Source organism: Sardina pilchardus, chromosome 8, assembly GCF_963854185.1.
Source record: "Sardina pilchardus chromosome 8, fSarPil1.1, whole genome shotgun sequence".
Taxonomy (NCBI): Eukaryota; Metazoa; Chordata; class Actinopteri; order Clupeiformes; family Clupeidae; genus Sardina; species Sardina pilchardus.
Window position 1 is genome coordinate 23,894,431 of NC_085001.1, and position 22,077 is coordinate 23,916,507.

Genomic DNA, 22,077 nt, shown 5'->3' on the forward strand with positions numbered 1-22,077 from the left:
ATGCCCCCAGACCTCCCAGGGCCTCCTGGGCCTCCGGGTCCTCCTGGTCCTATTGGTCCTCCTGGCACTCCTGGTCCTCCTGGCACTTCTGATCCTCCTGGCACTCCTGGTCCTCCTGGCATTCCTGGTCGTCCTGGCACTCCTGGTCCTCCTGGCATTCCTGGTTTTCCAGCTGCCCCAGGTTTCCCAGGTCTCCCAGGTCGTGACGGTCCTCGAGGTCCTCCAGGTCCTCCAGGTCCTCCAGGTTTTGCTTGTGGCACGAATGGTTACGGACAAGTCCCCTACTGGGGCCCTTACTGTGAAGGAAGCATCAGGTCCAAATCAGGTTAGGAAGTACTCTCAAAGGTTAAAGTGTAATTCTGGCGAAAATTGAACTAAGGCTCTTTTTCTGCATGAAAGCATCAAATAAGCCTTGGAGACGATATTGTTTTTGTTGATCAAGCACTACCACCGGCATACGTTATAGCCCCAAATAGCAAACAGTGGATTAGCTAAGGGCAGTGAACTACAGTAAATAGCATTTTTTAACCAGTAGGGGAGACCAAGTATAGTTGTAACACAGGGAGAGTAAGCTAACACCACCATTTCCACAAAACAGGAATAAGATATTAGACATATGATCACCTCAGCACTTGCACAATTCCATCACTATCCCACATGGTGATTGTTACCTATATTGTCACCCATTCTAATTTTACAAAGGAAAAGGTGATTTTAACAGAAAGTGACATTTTTCACAACAGCTACATTTTGGCGGCTTTAACCCTCTCTGGCTGCCCATTGGCGATGGTGTTATTCCCGTTTTTCGGCCCCATTGAAATGAAGGGCCGAATGTTCGGGCATTGTGACATCACAGCTCCTTAACTCATAGATAAAAAGATTATTGAGGATTCCGGGCGCGTCACTATTCCTCACTGTTCCCATAACAACCAGCATATAGATATTAACGCCGCCATTTTGGGAGTCAAAATATAGCGGAGTCCAATAGCGACACACGTGAGATTGAATCAAAGTTTGCTTCATTGAGTATTTTAAATGACCTGGTGCAAGGTGATCGACTTCCTAGACCTCAAGTAAGATACGGTGACACTGATTATTTAGTTAACACCACGTCTTGATAGACGCTTGACCATTAAAGCTTAGAGTTTGAAGATATTTTCAGGCTGGATTTACGTATCGATAACGCTGAAACTTTTGACCTGTATGTCCGATTTTCAAAAAATTGGTACCATTGGAATATTTGAATGAAGCTGAATTCAATGCCTTTGAAAACACATAATTAAAATAGAGATTTCACGGCGTGAAGCGCTGTCACATCTTTTTTTATAAGCCAGTATGCAGATCATGTAAGTCGAGTTCAATGCCTTAGTTTGGAAACACATAATTAAAATAGGGGATCTCTACCAATTATAGTGACGCCCTGGTAATCATTCCTATTGCCTTAGCAACCACCTGAATTATCCTAGCAACAGTGTTTACTTCTGACAGCCTGGTTGTAGGTGATCGTATTGGAACAGGCTAGCCTATAAATATTAGGCCTACTTTTGTATTTAGTTTCACAGATTCAGTGTATTTCCTGTATGAGTAAAGAGTGAACTTTATTTCCATATCTGGGTTTTTCATTCAACACTACTGACTGTTTAGCTATCTGTCTACACGTGCAAAATAGACACACACGCTGGAGGACAGAATATTCACAAATTGATATGCTGATCTGTTTGGTTATTTATTTTGTTTGTTTGTTTGCAGAGTTGACAGTGTCTGTGACCAACAAAACAATCACGGAAGGACGGAATGTCACTTTAAAATGCACGTCTGCATGCCCCCTCCATCAGAATGCCAGCTTTGTCTGGTACAAGAACTCCCATCCTCTGACTAAGAACACCACCATCAACACCACACTGTACTTGGACCCAGTCGGTAGTGAGGATGCAGGTAGCTACTCCTGTGGTGTGAAGGGCTACGAGGACGACCTCTCCCCAGCAGTGACTCTCAGTGTCAGATGTGAGTAGGCTACATGCATCAACCATCAATACTGCATAGAATAAACACCTTGGTAACATATTATTGTGATAATATACTAACATTCCGGATGGTTACTATATTACCACAATACATTCATGGATTTTTAGCTGAGAAAGTAGGATTTGTATGCTTATTTATTTATTTGTTCATTTGTTTATATTTTCTTTTTGCACCAAGATGCACCGAAGGCTGTCTTTGTCTCCATCAGCCTCTCTGGTGAAATAGTGGAGGGCAGCTCTGTGACTCTGACCTGCAACAGTGACGCCCACCCACAGGTGCAGAACTACACCTGGTTTAAAGAGACTGCGACTGAACCTGTACTAGTAGGATCAGACAACAATCTCACATTCCCCGGCATCACCTCAAAGGATGCTGGTCTTTACTACTGCGCTGCAACCAATGAACTTGGTCAAGAAATCTCAAGCATGATGGCCATAGAAGTTACCAGTAAGAACACTTTATCCTTCCACTCTCATATTGGATTGATGTGTCCCTATTTTCAGCTTTCTGGCACAAAACCACCAAATATGAGGTCCATGAGTTAGGAATATAAATAGTATTTGTAATATGTGTTAGATTGAATTATTATTATTCCTTGTCTTGATAACATCCAATTGAAATTGTTTGTGTGTCACTGTTTTGTACTATCTCCAAATGTGTTCAAAGTGACATCTGTTAAAAAAGTGATGTTTTTCCAATTCGGAACATAGTTAAATGGAGGTGCTCAGTGCAGGGTGGATGCTCCTTGCTGTTCACTACTGCTCTTCTTTGATAACCCCCCTCCCTCCAGGCAGAATGTGGCTGATCCTGGTTGCTGTGGGGGGGCTAGTGGGGACCCTGGCTGCTGTCTTTCTGATTGGCCTCATCATCGCCTACAAAGTGAAGAGGTCTATCTTACCCATCAGCACCCAATCAAAGAGAAGCTATAGACTGACTAGTGAAATAAATGTTTATATTTATACATAAAATATATTCGGGAAGGATTAACACAAATACAAGTAAACAGTAAAAACACAATTTGGCTTCTTTAAACCAAATAGTACCAGAACCGTAGTATAAAAGCAATATGGCACACTTGATCGTTGTTTATAGCAGATATAGCCATGACTGTCTATAATTGAGTCAAAACCATAGCTACCAACACGTATACATACATAGAATATTTTCATAATTAAATAGAAAACATTTAGGATAAAGGAACTGCATGTTAAAGGTTTTCTTGTATAACTCCAAGTGTGTTCTAAATCCTTAACTGTTTCCTTTTTGTAGATGGCCATTTAAAAATGCTGTAGAGATAAAGGTAATTTCTAGCTCCTCCTAGCTCCCTTTTTAAGCATTCCTTTTCCTATTCCCTTAATTTGTCTTAAAAACTAATATATCAGCTTGGATTGATCTGCAGCTATTATATATCACCTCAATAGGTTGGTTTTCATTAATGACTTGAACCAAATGTTTTCTGGGCAACACATGCATGCATGTGTGGCAACAGTGCCACCATGACACAATGAGTAAAAAGTCCAACCTGACATGAAAATGTACCTTTTTGATAACAAACAGGTGTTAAAAAAAAACAAAAAAAAACAGCAATTAAGCACTAATTAATATATTTGGTGTCTGCTCTTTGGTGACTCAGGGGTCCCAACCGGATGATAAAGATGCTACATACACAGCCCTAGATCCCAAGGCCACAAGCTCATCAGAGTATGAAACTCTCACTGTAAGTTAAACATTTCCATTTTACGGTAAAATCTCATATCTATTACAATAGCATTCAAGCGTCTGAGCTGAAACATGCATAGGATTGACTGATGCTGATATATTTTCTTCACTTGAGCAACGCACATGCACACTCAAATAGCCATAGGTCTTGATGATTTAAGACAACAGACCAAGGATCTCACCAATGGCGCTGTCGGTGTCCACAGCAAATGCCACAGTAAAAGTCAGCTGATGAGCAATAAAAGTGTACAGGCTTTTTTTAATCTGTCCACTGGACCAACCGTATAGTGACATGTCTTTATTCATGATGCCTGTTTAAGAACTGTAATGTGCTGAACGCACCATGTAAACAAACAAAACTGAATTGAACTGAATTTGTAGTGTTGTTTTTCAGAAAGTGAACCCGCGCCATGCAAGCAAAAGCCAGTAAATTCTCCTTCGTATGTTCAGCTTTCTATGAATACTGTTGCCTATAAGGCATGCATACAGTGTAGTCTGTTGGTGCATTACTGTAGTTCAAACATTTGTAAAACATGAATACAAGCTTTAGCTTTTAGCTTAAAAGCTATAATGTCAGTGTTAGAAGAGTTTAGATGCAAAGCCCTCTAAATCCGTCTGACCACTTTTTTTTCAATTAGCTTTTATCAGGCTCCTATAGGTTTTTCAGACAAGATTGGTATTCAATGGATTTTGAAGCAAAATGATTTGATTAACATACTGTACACTATATGTGGAGAGCGTTCAGCGTTTAGAGGGTTTTTCATCTGAACTAGAATTCTTATTCTTATTCCCTATGCTGTTTTTAAAATCAGTGGATTATTGGAAAACATGACAGAATCACTGTCACTGACAAAATCACTGACAGAATGTTCATTTTGTACAGAAGTTATATAGTTCAGATGGTTCACAATATGTCATTGTTTCTTGGTCTTAAGCTCCCAATGTTGTCTTCAAGGCAGTGCTGCCTGGAAGGCCCTAGGCCGGGTTAGGCATTGGTTAAGATTAGGGTTTGGTTTAGGGTAAGAGTTAGGATTAGGTGCCTTTAAATCGATGATGGTAGCTTTGCCTGGAAGACAACATTGGGCACTTAAAACACCATTGAGCTATTTCATTAGTATCGTTCATTGTTCATTTTTTTGTTACTGTATGTCATGATGTTTGTTTGTAGAACGCTTTGTGTTGCACTCTAAGCATAAGAACATTATAAAATAGTAAAAAAAAAAAATGGCAAAAAAGGGTAACCACTTTGGATTGTACGGTATAGCCTGGATTGTACTGTATAGCCTACAACTGTTTCGCCCTTGCCTATTATAGCAATTTATAATGTAATACTGGACCAATTTGTATTGTTTTTGGCCCTAGTAAACGCAACAAGCTTAAACTGAAAGCTTTCTTGGTTTTTGTTTGTGCTTGTACTGAGCAATTACAGACCAAATAAAATATTTTTGGCAAATCCACTTGTCTTTATAAACATTTCAAAACTGTTGAGTGAAAAAAAAAAAACATTTAGGCTTACAAGCTGTTTGAAAGGAAGCTTTATAGTTAAATTGGTTGTTTCAACTTTCTTTGTCCTCACCACTAATAACCACTTTGAAAAGAAAAACAACAGTAACATGCTTTCTGCATGTTAGGCAGCACACCACCTTGAGGGATCATGACACCTCCAAGCTTGTTCAACTCTGCATCACTACGGCAAGCTGTAGATGACAATCAAATAATACACATTTTCTTTTATAATCATAAGCACTGTTATCAGCCAACTGGATCTCAGCAATAAGGCAGGCTATTCGAGGGTTACAGCCAAACATAGAAGATTAAGGTTTAAGTTTCATTTTGAGTTTTTTGTAAATGGTGGGAAAATGTGCATGACGGAAATGGTAGTGAGTTCTCTGCTTGGACCCCTACTTAACAACACGTTGCAATCAAAGGCCAACTTAGCAACAATAAACACTTATCGAAGCGCCGAGAAAAGGAGGTTGAGGGCGCTCTGGCTGTAAAAAACGCGTTTGGTGGACACAGCACCATATGCGGGAAATTACTGTAACCACCACAGATGTCTGGCACTGACCTCGGTGTAGTAGCCTACGGCCGCCATTATGCACCAGAGTATGAGGGCATTAATAAATGAGCCAATCACACTGGGGATGATTAGGGGACGTCGAATGGGCCAGGTTGGGTATGTAGTGACACTGGTCTTGGAATCTTTTATGACCTCACTCAGTCAGGCCCTCGTCTTAACGTCTCATCTGAGAGCTAATGACTGGCCTAGCGGAGCAGCTCTTCGTCTTTGCTACACACAATATACATGTTTCCTTTTCAGGATACATGGAATTTCTATTTTCATGCTCCAACGTTGGAAAAGTCTTCCATTTAACAAATTGTGATTATGTAAGGTGAAGATGCATCATGTTAACTATTATTTGGCTCAAGATCAAATAGTCATAAATAGTCACACCTAGCATGTTATTGTAAAAGTGTGTTGTTTTGAATTTACAATGTTGTGCAAACTTGTTAAAACTGGAGTCAATATACAGATGCTGTTTCCAGTAAACATGAAGATTTTCTTGATTTTGAATAACAAAATCATATTATTTTCATGATATTACAAAATGTATGAGAGAAAGTATCGCAACTTCAGCCATAAATGTGACAGAGGAAGCATTCGAAGGAAGTGTGTGCCTTATCACACTTGTGAATATGCCTGTGTTGCAGACCACTTAAGCAGATAGTGATTGTGATTCTCATTTACAGCACAGCAGTCACGTTCTTCTCTGGTAAGCACACATATTTGACACTAAATAACTAATTGTGTTGAAGGCTTGAAAAGTAAAAGTATTTCTGTATTCTTTTATGCTTATAGGCCTACATATTTGACTTTGGAGAACATAGTAAGAACATACGGTAACAACCTTGATCCAGTGAATCCTGTGAATTTTACTTGAGATGGAAAATTTACTTCACTGACGAGTTGAAGAAATTGACAAGAATTAAAGATGTAAAATGATTTTCAGGTCTCTCAGTTAAAGATGTATTGTTACTTGTGTCCAACACTCAGCCTGTAAGACTGGAACCAGAGTGATGTTTGCAGGAGGCTCTTCTGCCATGTTCACCAAGTTGACTGCAGCCATGTTAATGGTATCCCTTCTATCTGCCTCAGGTAGAGAATTGTGGATAGCTCACTCTAAAAATGTGATCACATGTTATATGTGTGCATTCATATGTATTTATTTATTTGGGGCGGGTAGATCTTTTTAGGTAAATAATACCCCTGTGGATTCATATTTAACATCATAAAGAAAATGACATGCACAGAGGACTAGAGGGCTTTTTTTGGCATCTATTTCACATCTTAGAGTTTATTGCTCCAATATTGTCTTTAGAACACTTCAATATCTGAAAACATCAAACACAAGTGAAATTGAAATGCATCATTTTACCAGAACTCTGCAAGCCTAAAATGCAGTCTCTGGGAAGGTGGATCCCTGACTGAAGTTTCCACTGCCTGATTATTTGCAAATGAAGGGCCCTAATTTCTGTAAAGTGCAAAATCCAAATAAAGCTTAGTTATCCCTTCGTCTCAACAAAGAATAGGATAGTGTTCATCTTGAATAATTAACCATACTTTCACAGACCATTTATATTGCATGTAATATGTTTAACTGATGGGTCATTTAAAGCAACACGAATGAGTGTTTAGTACATTAAAATAATGTTTCCAAAATAATTTCAGTGGTTCATCAACTCGTAACAGAGTCTGCATTCACAGCCCTCTGTTGGCTATAACCGCTCTATGTAAGTTTACCAGATTGCGTAGCGGATCTGCATTTCGATGGAATGAGACATAACTACAAATTTTACTTGCTTTGATGTCGCAATACACCATATACTCTCATATAATCATGCAACATACTCTATCTTGTCTGTGGTCATCATTGTTTGCAAATGTTGCATGCAACAGACGAAACGTGCTTTAGTGTTGCATTAAATAATACAAATTAAAAAAAAAAAAAACTTTCAAATTAATCAAATTAATAGTAATTTAACAACAGTTTACAGTAGTAAATGTTGCAGGTATGAATTGAAATGTACACTTTAAGAAAAGTTTTGTACCTTCAGCCATCACTGCACTTAACCAACTCCGGTGACAATAATCCATCCCCTCCATTCTTTTGTGGTTATGTTGTCTGCACTGTCCACTTGTGATTGCACTGTGTTGATGAGGGAGGGGAACTAGAGGGGTGGGGGTATGGTATGGTATAGGGTGTGTATGGTATGGTGGGTGTCATATTATAAGTTATATGTTATATGTTATATGTTATTATTACCATATGTTATCATCAAATGCTGCTATCTTTTATGGATGAAATGACATGTGTGAAGAAGAATATCCTTTATAGGACAATAAAGACTCTATCTATCTATCTATCTATCTATTAATACCCCCAGATCTAGCTTGCCCCAAGGCCCTCCCGGGGCCTCCTGGTCCTCGTGGTCCTCCTGGTGCTCGTGGTGAGCGTGGTCGTGCTGGTCTTGCTGGTGCTCCTGGTGCTGATGGGTATGGACAAGTCCAGTACTGGGGCCCTTACTGTGAAAGAAGCATCAGATTCAACTCAGGTAGGGAGGTCCTCTCAAAGGTTAAGAAGAGACCCATAAACTGCTGTGAAGGTGTAGAACCTAAAAGTTCTGCATTTAGAGAATTTGGAGCATTTTGAAATGCAATAATGATAATAATCATAACTACAGTCAACTCCAAAAGTATTGGAACACAAGCTAAAGTTGACCATATAAAATTGTCTTTTGGAAATTGATCTTAATGCTTTAAATGAAAAAATAAAATTAAAAAAATGAGGAAATGTTCACCCTTTAAGGACATCATTTTTTTGTGTGTGTGAATGAATAATGTAGGCTATCGAAAATAAATAAATGTTTTCCTTAAAATACAGGGGTTATAAGCACTGGAACGTCTATGTTAACCTACAGTATGAGTTAAAATTCCCATAGAGGCTAGTAGATTTTTATTTGTTTTATTTTTTAAATGCCAGTTATTTCATGTATCCAGGACATGCGCCCTGATAAAGTCCCCATGGCCTTTGGAATTAAAATAACACATCGACACATACCCTTCACCATACCAAGAGATTGGCATGGTTTTATTTCAGTTAGCCTAGCTGGTTTGAATTGCATTGAGCTCAATGAGAATGAAACCAGCTAAAAAGTACAGTAATGCTGAGTACAAGATGATGGATGATGTGTCGTTCGCGTAAACTGATGCTCATTTGAGGTGGTAAAGCATCCACAATGGAAAGTGGAGAGTAGTAATTGACATTCTGAAGCAGGTGCATGTGGATACATTTGCACGAATGAATATAGTTTGTATGGTTATTTATTTTGTTTGTTTGCAGAGTTGACAGTGTCTGTGACCAACAAAACAATCACGGAGGGACAGAATGCCACTTTAAAATGCACGTCTGCATGCCCCCTTCATCAGAACGCCAGCTTTGTCTGGTACAAGAACTCCCATCCTCTGACTAAGAACACCACCATCATCAACAACACACTGCACCTGGACCCAGTCGGTAGTGAGGATGCAGGTAGCTACTCCTGCGGTGTGGAGGGCTACGAGGACGACCTCTCCCCAGCTGTGACTCTCAGAGTCAGATGTGAGTACATGCATCAATCATCAATGCTGCATAGAATAAATACCTTGGTAACATATTATTGTGATAATATACTAACACTCTGGATGGTTACTATATTACTACAATACACTGATGTATTGTAGTAATATACAATAGGTTTTTAGCTGAGAATGTAGGATTTGCTCATTTACAGTATTCATTTACTTTATTTATTCATTTGTTCATGTTTTTTTCTTTATGCACCAAGATGCACCGAGGGCTGTCTTTGTCTCCATCAGCCCCTCTGGTGAAATAGTGGAGGGCAGCTCTGTGACTCTGACCTGCAACAGTGACGCCCACCCACAGGTGCAGAACTACACCTGGTTTAAAAAGACTGCGACTGAACCTGTACTAGTAGGATCAGACAAGAATCACACATTCCCCGGCATCACCTCAAAGGATGCTGGTCTTTACTACTGCGCTGCAACCAATGAACTTGGTCAAGAAACCTCCAGCATGATGGCCATAGAAGTTACCAGTAAGAACATTTTATCCCATCACTCTCACATTGGACTGACATGTGTCCTGATTTTAATCACTAAATATGAGTTCCATGGAATCCAGGAGTTGTGTGTGAATATAAATTGTATTTGTAATACGTGTCAGATTGAATTATTGCTATTCCTTGTCTTGACAACGTTCATGAAATAGTTTGTGTGTCACTATTTTGCACTTGCTCTAAATGTGTTAAAAGTGACATCTGTCTTCAGGTCGAATGTGGCTGATCCTGGTTGCACTGCTGCTGGGGACCCTGGCTGCTGCTGCTGCTGTCTTTCTGATTGCCCTCATCATCGCCTACAAAGTGAAGAGGTCCATCTCACCCATCAGCACCCAATCAAAGAGAAGCTATACGCTGACTAGTGAAATAAATGTTTATATTTATACAAAGATGAATTAACAAAAATGAAAGTAAACAGAAAGTGAAAATTCAACACAATTTGACGTCTAGTACTAGAACTATTAAAAGCAATATGGCACACTTGATGTTTTCATAGTAGATCAATGACTGTCGCTGTCTGTAATCGAGTCACAGCCACAGCTATACATAGTATATTTTCGTAATTCAACAAAAACTAGAAAAGCACTCCCAGAGCACAGACCTCCGCCACGTGAAAATATAACCGCAACTTGGATTAAGACGGTGATACAGATCACTCTCAAATATAATCGTTTCTTCCGATTAGGTCATTTCAGACCTTTTTTGAAAATTTCATTTGAAATCCATCCATAACTTTTTTGTGTTATCTTGCAAACAAACAGTTTTCTAAGTGTGTTCTAATAGTCTTCAACTATTTCCTTTTGTAGATGGCCTTTTAAAGATGCTTTAGAGAGAAAGGTAACTTCTAGCTCATCATTTTCATGCATATACCCTTTATTCTCTCAAATTGATTTAACAATGAATATATCAGCTTGGATTTATCTGCAGCTATTACTTATATCACCTAAACAGGTTGATTTTATTTCAAGTTGAACCAAAATGTTTTATGGGCAATACATGCATGCATGTGTAGCAACACGGCAACCATGACACAATGAGTAAATCCAACCTTTTTGATAACGAGCATGTGTGCAAAAGTAAAATCAGTAATTAAGCACTAATGAATATTTGGTGTCTGCTCCTTGGTAACTTGTTCAGGGGTCCCAACCGGATGATAAAGATGCTACCTACACAGCCCTAGATCCCAAGGCCACAAGCTCATCAGAGTATGAAACTCTCACTGTAAGTTACACATTTCCATTTTAAGGTACAATAAGCTGTCAAATACAATAGCATTACAAGTGTCTGAAACATGGCATGCATAGGATTGACTGATACTGATATATTTTCTTCACTTGAGCAATGCACATGTACACACTCAAATATACACAGATCTTGGTGTTTTAAGACATCAAACTAAGGATCTCAACAATGTCTCTGTCGGTATTAGCAACAGCAAATGCCACAGTAAACGTCAGCTGATATGCCAGATGACCAATAAAATGCTTACAGGCTTTTCTGTCTCTCAACTGGATGCAGTGACAGATCTTTATTGACGTTGCCTGTTTAAGAACTGGTGAATGTGCTGAATGCAAACAAACACAACTGAATTGAACTGAACTTGTAGTGTTTTTTTGTTTTGTTTTGTTTTTTCAGAAAGTGAGAAACCCACACCATACAAACAAAAGCCAGTGAATTCTTCTTCACATGTTCAGCTTTCTCCAACTGTTCTACTGTTGCCCAAACAAATCATAATCTTTTAAATGAGCTTTCATCAGGATTCTGTAGGCTTTTGCAAATCGATATTTCAGACCAAGAAGAGACAAGAGAGTGGTATTTAGTGGATTTTGAAGCAAAATTATTTGATTGATGTTTTTTCATCTGAACACTTAATTTTTATGTCAGCCCTATGATGTTTTTACAGTTATGGATGATTGAAAAAAGTACATTTTGAACTGTAAAATAGAATGTCATTTCCTACAGGTGTACATTCATTTCCTGTGTATTAACCGCATTGTGTTTAAGCCCCAAGACAGTTTTATGCAAGGTAAAAAGAAACAAAACCATATTAATAGCATAATAACTGTCATACAGTAGCTGAAGAAATCAATGTACATTATTGTATTGAAATTACAAGACAGTTCACAACAGTCACCTATTTCATTACTATTATTAATTGTTAATTTCTTTTTTTTATGTCATGATGTTTGTTTGTAGAAAGCTTTGTGTTGCATTCAAATTAAATACTTACTTACAGTAGTTACCTTGTTAATTACATTAGAATATATGTCGAGGAAATCATAAGTCGAGGGCGAAAAAATGGTAGCCTAACCACTTTGGATACTGTATAGCCCTAACTGTGTTACCCTTGCCTGTTATAGCAAATTATAATGTGATAATGGAAAAACTTTGATTGTTTTTGCCACTAGTAAACACACTTAAACTGAAAACTTTCATGGTTTTGTTTGTTTGTACTGAGCAACATACCAAATAAAACATTGTCGGCAAATCCATTTGTCTTCTTCAATATTTCACAACTGTGAAAAAACATTTGTAAGCTTTTCAAAGGAAATGGCAAGTTGCATCTCAAGTTAGCTCTGGGGTAGCAAAAATCAAAGTGTGCTGCATGCTTTCATGTACTGGAGATCACATCACTCAGGCAGAGGACAAATGTGTGCTCAGGAAAACGTCTGCATTTCAGACTTTTTCGTCCCAGCGAGAGTTTAACAGGTGCGATCAAAATCTCCATGTTGTTTTCCCATTGGAAAACCGCCAGACACCGGATCACAAAGATGGCAGCTTTCCCGTAGGCTAACTTCATAGGTCTAAATCAGGATCCAAGCAAGGTGGCATGAAGTGCCCCTCAGCAGGTTGAAGGTGTGGGCTGTAGTGCCCCCTATGGACAGAATTTTACGAAATTCGGTGTGTTTCATTGTGGGTGCCAAGTTTGAATACTAGAATGGGATTTTTACAAGATACATTATGTTGTAGTCAAGTCACTATACCTCAAGTCCGAGTCCAGGTTTGAGTCTCCAGTGTCCGAGTCCCAGTCAAGTCCAAGTCATTAAAAAAAAAATTAGAGTCGAGTCCACTACTCATCCGAGTCAAGTCCGAGTCGAGTCACTATTGATTCAAGTCGAGTACATTTTGGTCAAGTCGCGTCCAAGTTCCGCACTAAAGTTAGCATAGCCTATAAGGTTTTAAACTAAAAACTAAAAAAGTCCTAATGGCGGCCGCTACGAACTTTCATACAGGGGCGTCTGCAGGAATGAATGGTAAGCAAACTGTAAACACAAAACTCATGGGCTAAGTCGAGTCTTTATCTCAATTTTCAAGTCTGACTGCTTTGAATGTATGAGTCCGAGTCCAAGTCCGAGTCATTCAGTGCTCAAGTCCAAGTCAAGTCACGAGTCTCTAAATTTAGCTAATGACTCTGAGTCCTGGACTCGAGTACTACAGTACAACACAGCATTACAGGCCATGCCCCAAAAGTTGATTAATGCTTCTTTGAAACAAAGAGACAATTAAAAAAATCAGAAAACGCCAACCAGGTTCATTGGGCTGGGATTGGGATGTCTATCAGATGTGTCTGTGCATTGCTCATTGTCATGTATTTACCTTAGTTCACATTAATAACGAGGAGACAGGCAAGATGTGGTTCTGGTTCGTTTACTTAATATAATGAACTGGGCAAGATACAGGAAGTCAGCCCCGAGGGCATTATGGGGGTACGGTAACCACATTGGCACAAACATAATAAAAGGCAAACCCGGTTTAATACCTAACATTTCCTCCCCCCATATTCTGTAAGATTAGCCCCCCAAAGACAAAGATAAGTTAACCTATAATGTATAACACAACCCATACGTTTTTAACAAAAAAGGATATGACATACCGTCAGCGAGGAAGCAGCTACAAGTCCAGACGGTCAGGATGCCGTCGCTCGCGCGTGGGGTACCGGTGAGAATGGTGGTTCACCGGAGACGGCGGAGACGACGGCGGCGGCGGCGGCGGCGCTGCTTCCGCTGTCTGTGGGGGCTCGGGGACCTGATCCGTAGCGTTGTCCTCCTGAAGTGTAGCCGGCAGGGTGTCCGAGGCAGCCAGGCCCTCCGCAGGGTCTGTCTGGCCGATGATGTCGGGTGCAGGAGAGCCCATTGGCTCCGAAGCGGGGCCCTTGCGGGCCAACAGTTGGTCAGTGTGACGACGCCACACAGCATCATTGTTTGTGCGTACTTGGTATGACAGCGGACCAGTAATGGCCACTATCACTGCTGGCACCCACCTGGGCCCCCTTAGGTAATTGCGAGCTAGGACAGGGTCTCCTATGTGAAAAGACCGTGGTGTGCCTGACCTACGTCGGCTCTGCTCTTGTTGACTGCTCTGAACAATTTGGCCCCTGGACGGAGGGCGTATGCAGTCCAGTTGGGTGCGCAGCGCTCTTTTTAGGAGGAGCTCAGCAGGAGACGCTTTAGTGGTGCTGTGTGGTGTGTTCCTGTAAGTCAGCAGGAAACTGTGCAGTCGCTGATGAAGGGAGCCTTGGGACACGGATGCCTTGAGGCTGTGCTTTAAGGTTTGCACAAATCTCTCAGCCAGTCCATTTGTGGACGGGTGGTAGGGTGCTGACTTAATATGTTGAATTCCATTCATTTTGAGGAAAGCCTCCATCTCTTCGGAGACAAGCTGGGGCCCTTTGTCACTCACCAGCTGTTCTGGTATTCCGTACCGACTGAACATTTCCTCCAGTCGCTCTATGGTTTTCCCGGTGGTTGTAGACCTCATGATGGCCACATCTGGCCATTTGCTGTGCGCGTCCACCACCACCAAAAACATTCTGTCCTCGAATGGCCCAGCAAAGTCAATGTGTATACGCTGCCACGGCTCCGCCGGCCATTCCCATGGGTGGACTGGCGCTGGTTGTGGTGCGTTTCGCCCGGGCTGGCAGGTGGTGCAACGGCCCGCATTGTCCTCAATCTGCTTGTCTAGCCCCGGCCACCAGAAATAGCTGCGAGCCAGCTCCTTCATGCGCACTATGCCACAGTGTCCGACGTGGAGTTGTTTCAGCATGGGGCTCTGCAGAGAGGGGGGTATGACGACCCTTCTGCCCCACAGCAGACAACCAGACTGTACAGAAAGTTCTTGTTGCCTGGCCAAGTATGGTTTGCTGTCAGCTGTGTTTGAGATTCTCCTGCCTTTCGTGATGGCCTCCATTACTGCCGATAACACAGGGTCGTTCCGTGTGGCATGTCTCACTTGTTTTGCGGTGACAGGGGTGTCGCTCACCTGCTGGAAGTAGAATATGTCATTTTGTCGTGTCATTGGCCTCGCCACAGGGAGCGGTAGGCGGGAGAGGCCATCCGCATTACCGTGTAGTTCCGATCGCCGGTACTTTATGTCGTAGTCATGGCCTGAGAGCAGCAGGGCCCATCTCTGCATTCTGCTTGCGGCCAACGGTGGAATGCCCGCATGTGGTCCCAGCAAGGCTGTTAGCGGTTTGTGGTCGGTCAGCAGCGTAAATCTCCTTCCGAAAAGGTACTGATGGAATTTTCTAATCCCGAACACGATGCTGAGAGCCTCCCGCTCGATCTGCGCATAGTTACATTCAGCCTTGTTGAGGGTCTTAGAGGCGAAAGCAATGGGTTTGTCTGTGCCGTCCGGCATGATGTGTGAGACAACTGCGCCAACCCCATAGGGGGACGCGTCACATGCTAACTGTAGTGATAGTGCTGGGTCGAAGTGGGTCAGCACCTCTGAGTTTAGCAGGGCTTTCTTTGAGCTGGCGAAAGCTAATTGGCAAGTCTCTGACCACTCCCGTTTCTTACCTTGCCTCAGCAGCTCGTGGAGGGGCTTCAATAAGGTGGAGAGATTGGGAATGAACCGGCCATAGTAGTTCAGGAGCCCCAGGTAAGAGCGTAGCTGGTTGACATTTTGTGGTGCTGGGGCTTCCAAAATGGCTTTGGTCTTGGAGGGGGCCTTGTGTAGACCCTTGCCGTCAATCACATGACCTAGATATTCAATGGAGGACTGGAAAAACTCACATTTTTCCTTTCGAACTTTCAGTCCATATTCCCTCAGCCTCTGTAGTGTCATGTCCAGGTTGTGGAGGTGGTCGGCGTTGTCCCTCCCTGTTATGAGGATATCGTCCAAGTAGCACTGCACCCCCGGAAGCCCCGCCAGAATCTGATCCATTGCCTTTTGGAAAAGTGCAGGGGCCGATGTGATCCCAAAGGCTAAACGGCGGTACCGAAAAAGGCCCTTGTGCGTGCTGACTGTCAGTAGCTCTTTGGACTCGGGGTCTACAGGCATCTGTAGGTAAGCCTGGTTCAGGTCAATTTTACTGAACTGTTTGCCATTTGCTAGACCCGCGAACAGGTCTTCGATGAGGGGCAGTGGGTAGTGTTCATTTTGCAAGGCTGGGTTAACAGTCACTTTGAAATCGCCGCATATTCGTAGGCTACCATTTTTCTTAAGGACGGGCACGATTGGGGTAGCCCAGTCACTGATAGCCACAGGCTTGAGCACCCCGCTATTCACCAGATTGTCCAGCTCTTTTTCAACTTTTGGACGCAGTGCGTACGGGACTGGCCTTGCCTTAATGAATCGGGGAGTGCTGCCTGGTTTTATGGTCAGCTTTGCAGTGATACCTTTCATGTGCCCGAGTCCATCCGTGAAGAGTTCGCCGTGTCTCTTTAAGACAGCTTCCAGAGCTGTTTCCCCTTGACTCAGCATGCGGACGGTAGGCCAGTCAATCCGCACTTTATCCATCCATGCACGGCCTAGCAGGGACGGGTAATTGCCTCGAACAACATATAAGGGAAGCTTTACACATTGTCCATTTAGCTCCACCTTGACCTTGACCAGGCCTTTGACCGCCACTGTCTCCCCAGTGTAGGTCTTCAGCACCACTCGAGCTCGTTGGATTGGTAAGTGGTGTAAGTGTTCTTTATACACTGTCTCTGAAACCAGTGATACTGCTGCCCCAGTGTCAATTTCCATCCGCACCGGATTACCCTCCAGAAAGGGTGTTGTCCAGTAGCTGTCAGACCCTCCAGGCAGCGAAAGAATGTGGAGGGGCAATTCATCATCAGTGGATTCGCTGGCACTATTTTCCTTTTCCATCACATGTACTTTTTTCTTAGGTGTAGCAGCTCTCTTGTATTTGTAAGTGTTTTTCTGTGTAGACTGAGTCCCCTTTTTCTTGCCACGACAGGCCTTTTCAACGTGACCTTTTTTTCCACAGGCATGGCAGTCCAAGTCTTTACACCAGCACTCTGCTGCCGAATGCCCCGGTTGGCCACAGCGATAGCATGGCCTCGTTGGCGAGCTGTCCTCTGCACCAGCAATCTTCAGCACTTTAGCCGTGGATGCACTCAGCTGCTGTGCCTCTTTGGCAGCCAATTCCATCGACACACTGACTTCAATTGCTTTGGTCAGAGTTAATTTGTCCACAGTCAGCAGTTTTCTCTGTGCAGCTTCGCTGCGCAGTCCACAGACCAGCCGGTCGCGAATTGCATCTTTAAGCGTGTCCTCGGTGAATTCACAGTGCTCTGCAAATTTCCTGAGCGCAGCTACAAACATAGTCACTGTCTCACCCTCCTCCTGATTACGTTTATAAAATCTGAAACGTTCAGCGATCATCAACGGCTTGGGCGAGAAATGTTCACTTAGTGTTTGAACAATATTGTCATATGTGAACTCTCCTGGCTTCTTGGGCTGTATCAGAGCGCGGAAAACATTAAAAGTCTTTGCGCCCATTACTGTGAGGAAAGTAGCTACCTTTTTCTCCGCGCTAATTCCATTTGCCAAGACCAAGAACTCAAAACGCTCTGTGTAGGCGCTCCATTGCTCCACCGTGTCATCAAACGGCCCAATGTTGCCCACAACACCAGCCATTGTAGAAGGACTTGCCTCGCGTTGTCCTTCCACCACTTGTCTGTTCACGGTCGGCACGGATGAACTTTCCTGTGTCGTATTGACGGTATTGTTCTCCGGTGGCACCAGCCGTGCCAAGCTTTCGGTGCTCCCCGCGCTTTCATCGGCTGAGGTGCTGCTCATTCGGTAATAAAACAATCAACTACGCGAATAACTTGAAAAACAAAACGGCTATTTACAAGTACGAACACTACACGTGAGTTCAGACGCATCCTCGTCGCCAATTGTCATGTATTTACCTTAGTTCACATTAGTAACGAGAAGACAGGCAAGATGTGGTTCTGGTTCGTTTACTTAATATACTGAACTGGGCAAGATACAGGAAGTCAGCCCCGAGGGCATTATGGGGGTACGGTAACCACATTGGCACAAACATAATAAAAGGCAAACCCGGTTTAATACCTAACACTCATCATGGTCTTGCTTTCTCCCCTGTTCTGTGATTGGTCGCCAACATGCGGCGTAAATGTGGGCGTTAGTTTCCAGACTGCCTTAGCAGCGTGAAAGAAATCACAGCGCAAGGCAGTATGGGAACGACCAGGCTTGGTCTGGAGATGACTAGTACCAAATTTAGAAGGAATCAGATCAATGATCTAGGAGAGGATAGACGGTAGCCATTATATGCACCAGAATGCTCACCAGATTGAGTGAGCTATAGGTTGAGAATGTAGTAAGAACTTGAGTGCAACGTGTGCCTCTGTGAATCAGGATTTCAGCTTAAAAGACTGTCTACAGAAAACTTCAGACTGGTCTAGAAGAGTGGCTCTTCGTCTTTGCTGTTGCCTTTCCTGCGGTTTTGCCTCTGCAACTATGGTCACACAATAACGCCATAATCTACTAGTGTCTTTCTAAATGTTTAAACTTGTCAGGATACATGGAACCTCTATTTTCTTGCTACAAAGTTTAAAATGTCAGGTAACAATTTTCAGGTATATCAAGAGATACCTTTGGTTGCTAGCCTAGAAATGTAGACGCCCCTAGCGGCAGCAAATCTAATTTGCTGCCCGGGGCAGTCTAGCAACTCTCCTTTTGACCTGGGAACTGGCTTAACATAATGATGACATGCGACCAGAAGTTGCGACCGTTAAGCAGCCTGCTACTTGAAAACAAGAAGATGATTCGTTTAGCGCTGTGGAGAGGGAATTTGAAAGACAACTGTTTAATCCCACCCGTCCGATTGAGCCCTGCCTACGGTGAGTTCCCAGAACCTACATCTTGATGTGGGTCTGGCTGGTCAGGCTATTTGGTTGCTGTATTGGAAATAGAATAAATTAAATGAAGGTAATACCATTACAAGACAAGGTCACTCTCATTTTAATGTGTTTAAGTTGTTTTATGTAAGTCACACCTTTTTTTAGCATGTAAAAACGTGTTGTTTTGAGTGTTTTGCTAACTTGTCTTAACTGGTCTTAACAGATACATATCTGTTTCAAAAGCACACTCTTAACTCATATCAGCAACTCATCAGAATAAAATGTATGCGTGCTTGAATATCTCTTAACAAAAAACACCAAGTAAACACGTGATCTATATCATCTTTCAGCCATTTTCTCTTACGAGTGCATGTAAAGGATATTGCATTATATTATAGTATATTATGTGCAATTAACAGTATCAGGAAACAAACAGTAAAAGCATAATGACTGTAATTTATGTTGTTGTTGTTAATTTTGTTACCTTTATAAGATAACTTTTTGAATACAACAAAAGATTTTTCTTGATTTTGAAAAACAAAATCATGTTATTTTCGTGATTTTAAAAAATATACGAGAGGGACAGTATTACAACTTCAGCCATAAATGTGACATAGGAAGTGTTGAAAGGCTGATCCTTATCAAGGTTGTGAATATGACCATGTTGCAGTCCACTTAAGCAGATAGTGATTGTGTTTCTTATCCACAGCACAGCAGTCCCGTTCTTCTCTGGTAAGCACTCATAACACATTTGACATTAAACAAGTTATCGTGTTGAAGGCTCTAAAGGTTACAGTACCTGACGATTGACAAATCTATTATACAGTATGTATTATTTTATCTATTTATTCATTATTTTGTTTATAGGCTACTTGACTTTGGAGAACATAATAAAAACATACTGTACACAACCTTAGGTTGACCTTGATCCAGTGAATCCTGTGAATGAATTTACATGAGATGCAAAAATAATTCACTGTCGAGTTGAAGAAAATTGACAAGAATTAAAGATGTAAAAAGATTTTCAGGTCTCAGTGAGACATTGTTACTTGTGTCCAACACTCAGCCTGTAAGACTGGAACCAGAGTGATGTTTGCAGGATGTTCTTCAGCCATGTTCAGCAAGCTGACAGCTGCCATGTTAATGGTGCCCCTTCTATCTGCCTCAGGTAGAGAATTGTGGAGAGCTATTTGCAAATTATTTGTGTTAAGTGCAAAATCCAACTAAAGCTTATTAATTTAACCCGTTGTCTCAACAAAGAATAGGATAGTGTTCATCTACAGTAATTACTCATACTTTAAGACCACTTAAATTGTATGTCATATAATGGTTTACTGAATGGTTATTTAAATATAAAAATGAAACAGATTTGAAATGTATGTGTATGTGTGTGTGTGTGTGTGTATATATATAAACACACACACAGTATGAAATATAATATATGAAACATATTTCTGAAATTGTACATTTGCAATATAGACTGACAGTTGTACAGTACATTGCAGTAGTAAATGTTGCAGGATGCTGCAGGACGTGTGAATTGAAATGTGTGTGTGCTAATGGCCCCAGACCCAGCTCCCACCTGCTCACCTAAACCCCCGGATATTTATGGGCCCCCGGGGCCTCCGGGGCCCCCAGGGCCAACGGGGCCTAAAGGTGCCCGAGGTTATCCAGGACCGACTGGATATCCTGGCAGGGCCGGCTATGGACCAGTACAGTATTGGGGCCCTTACTGTAAAGGAAGCATCAGATCCAACTCAGGTAGGGAGGTCCTCTCAAAGGTCCCCAGGCCAGGAAGTGACCCATAAATGGCCCAGAGGCGAGTGTAGAACCTAAAGGAATTTGGAACATTTTGAAATAATGTAATACAATAATAATGATACTATTACTAATTAAATAAAAACATACAAATAATGATGAGTACAAGATGATGGATGGTGTGGCATTCTCGTAAGTTAATGCTCATTCAAGGTAGTAAAGCATCCACAATGGAAAGTGGAGAGTAACACTAATAGTAATTGACATTCTGAAGCAAGTGTGTAAGCAAGATACACTTAAACAAATTGATATGCTAGTTTGTTTGGTTTGTTTGTTTGCAGAGTTGAGAGTGTCTGTGACCAACAAAACAATCACAGAGGGACAGAATGCCACTTTAAAATGCACATCTGCTTGCCCATTGCGTCAGAACGCCAGCTTTGTCTGGTACAAGAACTCCCATCCTCTGACTAAGAACACCACCATCATCAACAACACACTGCACCTGGACCCAGTCAGTAGTGAGGATGCAGGTAGCTACTCCTGTGGTGTGGAGGGCTACGAGGACGACCTCTCCCCAGCTGTGACTCTCAGTGTCAGATGTGAGTAGGCTACATGCACCAACCAACCATGCTGCATAGAACTGCAAAGCGGTACAAAATATCACCACCACTCAGTCCTGCACATTCTCTCCGCAAAAAGAAATCACGCTTGACAATTTGTTTCCATCTCCTACTCCATCCCCTACCACAACTTTTATGTATGTAAATAAGTGTATGAATGTGTGCTTGCTTTTATGTATGTGTGCTTCTATGTCTGTGAGTTAGCTACGCTAGCCGCAGTCATAATAAACACCTTGGTAACATATTAATGTGATAATAATATACTAGCACTCTGGGTGGTTATATATTGCCACAATACATTCATGGATTTTTAAGTGAGAATGGTGGATTTGTATGCTTATTTCTCTATTTATTAATTTGTTCATTTGTTTATATTTTGTTTTTGCACCAAGATGCACCGAAGGCTGTCTTTGTCTCCATCAGCCTCTCTGGTGAAATAGTGGAGGGCAGCTCTGTGACTCTGACCTGCAACAGTGACGCTCACCCACAGGTGCAGAACTACACCTGGTTTAAAGAGACTGCGACTGAACCTGTACTAGTAGGATCAGACAAGAATCTCACATTCCCCGGCATCACCTCAAAGGATGCTGGTCTTTACTACTGCGCTGCAACCAATGAACTTGGTCAAGAAACCTCCAGCATGATGGCCATAGAAGTTACCAGTAAGAACACTTTAT

General features: G+C 41.9%; 1 protein-coding gene across 1 annotated transcript; it reads left to right on the forward strand.

Annotated features, from left to right (window-relative positions):
- Window positions 1-10,739, forward strand: LOC134089710 (hemicentin-2-like). Its single transcript, XM_062544155.1, has 14 exons — window positions 1-325; window positions 1,750-2,004; window positions 2,203-2,472; window positions 2,816-2,912; window positions 3,295-3,325; window positions 3,659-3,742; window positions 6,496-6,518; window positions 6,605-6,645; window positions 6,800-6,901; window positions 8,191-8,358; window positions 9,147-9,397; window positions 9,729-9,900; window positions 10,133-10,224; window positions 10,728-10,739. The coding sequence occupies exons 1-14, from the start codon at window positions 1-3 to the stop codon at window positions 10,737-10,739; spliced, it is 1,923 nt and encodes a 640-aa protein (XP_062400139.1).
- Window positions 10,740-22,077: the final 11,338 nt, after the last annotated feature.